Consider the following 7,546-nt stretch of genomic DNA (forward strand, 5'->3'; position numbering starts at 1 on the left):
CACTACTGTCACTGCAACAGTGCAGCACTGCCTCAGTGTTCCCCTCTAAAACCAAAGTACTCACTTACTACTGTCATTGTGATACTGCAGCACCCCCTCAGCACTCCCCTCTGACTCTGAAGCACCCCCTCTCTACAATCACTGTGATAGTGTAGCACCCCCTCAACACTCCCCTCTAAACTAAAGCACTCCCTCACTGCAATAGTGTAGCACTGCCTCAGTACTGATTTTCAGACACTACAGCACTTACTGAGTAGAGTTCTCTCCGAAAAGAATCATTCTCTTAATACTGTCTGTCTGGAAGTACAGTGCTTTTTCAGTGCAGTTGCCCTGACAGTGTAGCACTCCCTCAGTACAGCCAATGTGACTGTGCTGCATGCCCTCAGCATTGATCCTGATGCCATGTAGCACTGCCGCAGGGCCTGTCTGATAATGCATGTTCTATCAATATTGCCCCTCTGACAGTGCAGCATTCCATCAGTACCAGCACTCTGACAGTGCAGCACTTACTCAGGACTGTTCCTCAACAATCCCTCAGTGCTGCCTCTTCAAATGTAGATTACTACTTCAGAACTAGCCACTGATTGAGGGGTCGTAGTGATGAAGTGCTGCACTATTGAAGGTCTAGAGGGAGTACAATGTAGGTTTACAAGATTGATACCTGGACTTCAGGGGTTACGTTATGAGGAGAGTTTATGCAAATTAGGCCTGTTTTCTCTAGAATTTAGAAGGTTAGGAGGGGTGATCTGATATTAACAGGAAAAGACAGGATAGATAAAGATAACCTGTTTCCACTGTTTGGAAATTCTCGGATTTAGGGGCACAGTCTGAGAATTATGGCTGACTGTTTAGGAGAGATGTTAGGAAGAATGTCTGCACACAATGATGGTAGATATTTGGAACACGCTTCCAGTCTGGAGCTTGGTGACCAGTGGTATTCCATAGGGATCGGTTCTGGGACCTCTGCTCTTTGCGATTTTTATAACTGACATGGGTGAGAAAGTAGAAGGGTGGTTTAGTAAATTTGCTGATGACACAAAGGTTGGTGGAGTGGTGGATAGTGTGGAGGGCAGTTGTGGGTTGCAACAGGACATTGATAGGATGCAGAACTGGGCTGATAAGTGGCAGATGGAGTTCAACCTGGAAAAGTGTGAAGTGATTCATTTTGGAAGGTTGAATATGAATGCAGAATACAGGGTTCAAGGCACGATTCTTGACACTGCAGAGCAACAGAGGGATCTGGTGGTCAATATCCATAGATTCCTCAAAGTTGCCACCCAAGTTGATAGGGTTGTAAATAAGGAGTATGGTGTGTATTGGCTTTCATTAGCAGGGGGCTTGAGTTTAAGAGCAGTGTGGTTATGCTGCAGCTCTTTTGAGCCCTGGTAAGATCACAGTTGCAATATTGTGTTCAGTTCTGGTTGCCTCATTATAGGAAGGGTGTGGAAGCTTTACAGAGGGTGCAGAGGAGATTTACCAGGATGCTGCCTGGACTGGAGGGCATGTGTTATGAAGTAAGGTTGAGGGAGCTAGGGTTTTTCTTACTGGAGCAAAGAAGGAAGAGAGGTGACTTGATGAGAGGCATAAATAGAGTGGATAGCCAGAGACTTTTTCCCAGGATGGAAATGGTTATCATGAGGGGGTACAATTTTAAGATGATTGAAGGAAGGTTTTGGGAAATGTCAGAGAGTGGTGGGTGTGTGGAATGCACTGCCAGCAGTGGTAGTAGAGTCAGATACATAAGGGAGATTTAAGCAACTCTGGGATAGGCACATGGAAGACAGCACTATGAAGGGTGTGTAGGTTCTGTGATGTTGTATGTTCTATGTTCTGTGTTAAAATGCAGTGAATTAAGGATCAGTCATTAACTTTAAATCTGAGCAGGAAATTCTTGTAAAGCAAAAGCATTGAGGGAGATGGGCCAAAGGCATGTATATGAAGTTAGGCCACAGATCAGCCATGATTTCATTGAATGGTGGAACTGGCTGGAGGGGTGAATGGCATACTCTTTTTCCTATGTTACTATACGTACTCCTTTAGCACAGACCCCCTGACAATGTAGTAAAAACAATGACTGCAGATGCTGGAAACCAGATTCTGGATCAGTGGTGCTGGAAGAGCACAGCAGTTCAGGCAGCATCCGAAAAGCTTCGAAATCGACATTTCGGGCAAAAGCCCTTCATCAGGAATAAAGGCAGAGAGCCTGAAGCGTGGAGAGATAAGCTAGAGGAGGGTGGGGGTGGGGAGAGAGTGGCATAGAGTACAATAGGTCAGTGGGGAAGGAGATGAAGGTGATAGGTCAGGGAGGAGAGGGTGGAGTGGATAGGTGGAGAAGGAGCTGGGCAGGTCGGACAAGTCCGGACAGGTCAAGGGGACAGTGCGGAGCTGCAAGTTTGAAACTAGGATGAGGTGGGGGAAGGTGAAATGAGGAAACTGTTGAAATCCACGTTGATGCCCTGGGGTTGAAGTGTTCCGATGCGGAAGATGAGGCGTTCTTCCTCCAGGCGTCTGGTGGTGAGGGAGCGGCGGTGGAGGAGGCCCAGCACCTCCATATCCTCGGCAGAGTGGGAGGGGGAGTTGAAATGTTGAGCCACGGGGCGATTTGGTTAATTGGTGTGGGTGTCTCGGAGATGTTCCCTAAAGTGCTCTGGTAGGAGGCGCCCAGTCTCCCCAATGTGGAGGAGACCGCATCGGGAGCAACGGGTACAATAGATGATATTAGTGGATGTGCAGGTAAAAGTTTGATGGATGTGGAAGGCTCCTTTAGGGCCTTGGATAGGGGTGAAGAGAAGGTGTGGGCACATGTTTTACAGTTCCTGCGGTGGCAGGGGAAAGTGCCAGGATGGGAGGGTGGGTTGTAGGGGGGCGTGGACCTGACCAGGTAGTCACGGAGGGAACGGTCTTTGCGGAAGGCGGAGAGGGGTGGGGAGGGAAATATGGCGGAGAGGGGTGGGGAGGGAAATATGGCGGAGAGGGGTGGGAGTTTCCGCCACCTCCAAACAGACCCCAACCCTTCAGTGTAGTCTGTTTTACAGTGCAATTCTCCCTCAGGATTGGCTTCTGAAAGTGCAACACTGTCATTACTGCTGCTTTCTGAGTACAGTCTTCCTTCAGTACAGATGCCCCAAAGCATAGCAGCACAGTGGTTAGCTCTGCTGCCTCACAGTGGCAGGGATCCAGGTTCAATTCCAGCCTTGAGTGACTATCTGTGAGGACTGTTTCCCCGTGTCCACATGGATTTCCTCCGGGTGCTCTGGTTTCCTCCCACAGTCCAAAGATGTCTAGGTTAAGTGGATTGGCTATGGTATGTTCAGGGTTATGGGAATGGGGTGGATCTGGGTGGGATGCTCCTCAGAAGGCCAGTGCAGACTCAATGGAATGAATGGCCTCATTCCGCACTGCAAGGATACAGTGCAATGATTCAATGAAAACTGTAAAGCAATGCAGCACTCCTTCAGTGCAGCAACTGTACTTCCTAAGTAATAACTCTTTGATGGTGCAATGCCGGTTTCTCTGATAGTGCAATATTCCTTCAGTACTAACTCTCATTTCTGCCATTCTGACAGTGCAGCACTTCCTTGGTACTACCTGTCTGAAAATGTAATGCTCCCTCAGGGCTATCCCTTCAGTACTCTATCAGTACTATCCCTCTGACACTGAAGCAGTATATTACACTGCCAATATTGCAGCATTCCCTCAGTCAGTACTGTCCCTTTTGACAATGCCACGCTCCCTCCCTTCATTGCACTGAAAGCAGCAGCCTGGAATCTGTTTCCAAATCCCTGAAATACGATTTGTATCATTGGCTTTGTGAATCGTAGGCAAAGGTACCACTCACTGTGTCACTGTTGGATACTGCGCTGCTTGGGCTGGAGCCTCACAAAAGAAGCAAAAATAATAAATTATTTTACTGTTTGAAGATTGTAGGAGTAGCTATCAAATTTTATCTTTATTTTATTTCTTATATTATTAAGGAACAGCTCCCAGGAAGCCGTTGAAGAGCAAAGATTAAGCCCAGAATCTGAAGCACAGACTCCAGCATCTGCAGTAAGTCTGAAGTTTCCCCATCGCTTCCTCACATGTACAGATGATTACAGGGCAACTTGATCTAAATTCAGAATCTTTCAAATATTTCATCCATGTTTGGAATATGGCCCCTGTGACCATAAGTTCCTGGAGGCTGCACTTTGAATTCCACAGGGACGGGAGCAGCTCATTTAATTCAGTGATCTTTATCTGACAACATACTTTAGCTTGATCATCACCCACTGATCCTCTTCAATGCCTTTTACATTAATAACCCAAACATATCCAAATACTTTAATGACATAATTGTATGTTGAAGAATCGTTAGAATTTCAGATTCAACAGCACCGAATGAACCCCTTCAGCTCATTGTGAATATGCCAGGTCTTTGAAAAAGCGATCTATTTGTTCTGTCTAGCTAGCCTTTCCACCCAGCCCTGCTATTGTTTTCAAGCATTTATCTGATTCCTGTTTTTGAAGCTACTGTTGAATCTCCTTCCACTGCCCTTAGAGACAGCACATTCCAGACCGTAATCCCTTGTTCCATTGGAATTATTCTCCTCACTTTCACTCTCGTTCTTTTGCCAATAACCTCAATGCCACATCTAATTGCAGCTATTTATTACATGGACTTTCAGGCTGGAAAAGCAATGTTTGCAGAGCCTCTAATTGGACTGAATGTAGTGGGCTCCACATGTAATCCATTGATTTCCAAGTATTTGCTTGGAATCGGGATTTTAGTTAGGTGAGTCATGAGGAATACAGAAACAATGAAGGGTGGGTGGAGGACATAGCCACATTACAGTCAGCACCTTTGCTGCTCTCTTTTGGATTGGGTATGTTGTTCTTTGGCTGATGGATTGTTTTCCTTTAGATATAATTTTAATTGAAACTTGAAATCTGAAATTTGTCTTCAGCCTCTCTGGTGTTTCCATGTTGAACAACATACTTTTTAATTTGGATTTGACTGGCTTTCCCTTTTATATGCAAACAGCTATCGGACGACGAAGATTACGCCCCGTGTTCCTCCCTTCGAACTTTGCTGAACCAATTTGTTTTGCCAAGGGCCAACCCATCTTGCCCTTCCCTTGGTTCTCTGACTCGCAGTCCACATTGTATCATAGCTCCCACCATGCCCACCCTGCCTGAGGAGGAAGAAGGAGGCGAGGATCAGGAAAGAATGCAGAGTTCTTCATCCAGTGTAAGTAACAACTTACTGCAGAATCACACTTGTGTTTTTTATAATAACCAAATTCATTATTATCTTTTCAGACAGTTGCAGTGTTGCTTCCTAGTTTGAATGCAACACAAAAGACTGATGGCTAACTATCAGGATAGGAAACAGGCTGAAGTTATAAACATAAATGCAGAAAGAGAGAGAGAGATAAAGGGGGAGGTGGGGTGATTTTAATCCTGAGCAGGATAGTGGTCTGTCCATGAGTTTAATGACTAGACCACAGGCATGTCAAAATGGGCAGGAAGTGGCAGAACATCAGGCCCAAGATAACGGAATGGAAGACACATGGAATGTTTTTGAAGTGTGGTCAATGTTATAAAGTAGAAAACATGTCAGCCAATTTGTTCAAATGAGGTCCACAAACAATAACAAAACACATGATCTGATAATTTACTTTAATGATATTGATTAAGGAATTGCCCTAGACAAAATGAATAATTCCATTAATCCTCTTTGCAATAGTGTCTGTAAGATCTTTTACAACACCACGAGTGCAGACAAGGTCTTGGCTCATCTAAAAGTTGGCAGTTGCGACTGTGCTGCTTTCCTGCAATATTTCCCTGGATTGGATTATTTGCTCAAATCCCTGAGTAGGCCAAAACACAAGACCTTCTGATTGAGAGGTCCAAGTGCTACCAATGTACTAGGATGGATACAACACTATTCTCTCCAACAATGCACAGAGGTAGCAGTGTATACCATCTACAAAATGTGCTGATAGCAACTGACCCAAGGTTCTTCCAACAGCACTGTCCACATCCACAACATTTACCACCTAAAAAGACTAGGACAGTGGGTACAGGTTTCCCTCCAAGTCACACCCTATGCTCACTTACAATTAAATCACTATTCTTTCACTATCACTGGATTAAAATCCTGGAAAGCCATAATAGCACTATGAGTGTACAGACTGCAGCGGTTCAAGAAGGCAACTCACTACCACATTGTTGTGGTTCTGTTCGCCGAGCTGGAAGTTTTTGTTGCAAACGTTTCATCCCCTGGCTAGGCGACATCATCAGTGCTTGGGAGCCTCCTGCGAAGCGCTTCTTTGATGTTTCCTCCGGTGTTTATAGTGGTCTGTCCCTGCCACTTCCGGTTGTCAGTTTCAGCTGTCCACTGTAGTGGTTGGTATATTGGGTCCAGGTCGATGTGTTTGTTGATGGAGTTTGTGGATGAATGCCATGCCTCTAGGAATTCCCTGGCTGTCCTCTGTCTGGCTTGCCCTATGATAGTAGTGTTGTCCCAGAAGGCAAATGTGCTAAACCCCTTCTGAACCACCCTGTCTGCATGTGACACATACTTCAAAGACCAGAACCCCTCGGTCTCTTTGTTCCATATCACTATCCGAGGCCCAACCTTTAATCAGTGTAAGTCCTGCCCTTGTTTGTTTTACCAAAATGTAATATTTTGCATTTATTCCAATCCAAAAAATCACAAACATCCTTCGAGTATAAAGGCAAGAATAGTATACTTAAGAATAAAATAAGTAAGGCAAAAAGGGGACAGGACACCACTTTGGCAAATAAGGTAAGGAATAGGGAAAGGGTTTTTAGAAATACATTAAGACCAAATGGGTCACTAGAGAGAGAATTGGCTACCTTAAAGATCAGCAAGGCAGCCTATGTGTGGAGACATAGGAGATTATGGTTGTTGGGGGGGATACTAAACGAGTGGCATCAGTGTTTACTGTGGAGAAGGACGGATTTGTAGAGGTTGTCAAGATTAGAGATCGTGAGGATGATGAGATGGGAGGAGATTGAAGGGTATTACAGAGATGTTTGTGATACCCGAGATAGTGATGGTTCTGAGGTGAGAGAGGATTTCTAGAGATAAGGAAGAGTTTAGTCTGGATGAGGTGACAGTGATCTGGGGAGTTGTGAGCATGGAGGAATTCAGTGATAGCGAGAGTTAGTCATAATGTTATACAGCACAGTAACAGACCCTATGGTTAAACCAATCCGTGTCGACCATAATTCCCAACTAATCTAATCGCACCTGCCTCCGCTTGGTCCACATTCATCCAAATATTTCCTATTTATGTACTTGTCTAAATGTCTTTTAAACATTGTAATTGTATTCACAGCTGCCTCTTTTTCTGGGAGTTCACTTCACACATGTAAAGGTAAAAACAAATCCCCAATTTATTTTTTAAACCTTTCTCATCTATTTTCAAATTGTATGCACCCAGGTCTTGAATTCCGCCCTACCCCCGGCCATTCACCTTGTCTACACACTTCATGGTTTTTTAAACCTCTAAGGTCATCCCTCAACCTCCTACGCTGT

At 44.9% G+C, this 7,546-nt stretch overlaps 1 protein-coding gene across 3 annotated transcripts in view; it reads left to right on the forward strand.

The window, feature by feature from the left end:
* Positions 1–7,546, forward strand: part of mrvi1 (murine retrovirus integration site 1 homolog) — a 161,688-nt gene that overhangs the window by 73,417 nt on the left and 80,725 nt on the right. For all 3 annotated transcript variants that reach the window (XM_043705685.1, XM_043705686.1, XM_043705687.1), the window contains exons 4-5: positions 3,975–4,047; positions 5,021–5,227. In XM_043705685.1, coding sequence (XP_043561620.1) covers positions 3,975–4,047; positions 5,021–5,227 — 280 coding nt within the window. The remainder of the gene's footprint in view (positions 1–3,974; positions 4,048–5,020; positions 5,228–7,546) is intronic.

The sequence above is a fragment of the Chiloscyllium plagiosum genome, chromosome 16 (assembly GCF_004010195.1).
Source record: "Chiloscyllium plagiosum isolate BGI_BamShark_2017 chromosome 16, ASM401019v2, whole genome shotgun sequence".
Taxonomy (NCBI): domain Eukaryota; kingdom Metazoa; phylum Chordata; class Chondrichthyes; order Orectolobiformes; family Hemiscylliidae; genus Chiloscyllium; species Chiloscyllium plagiosum.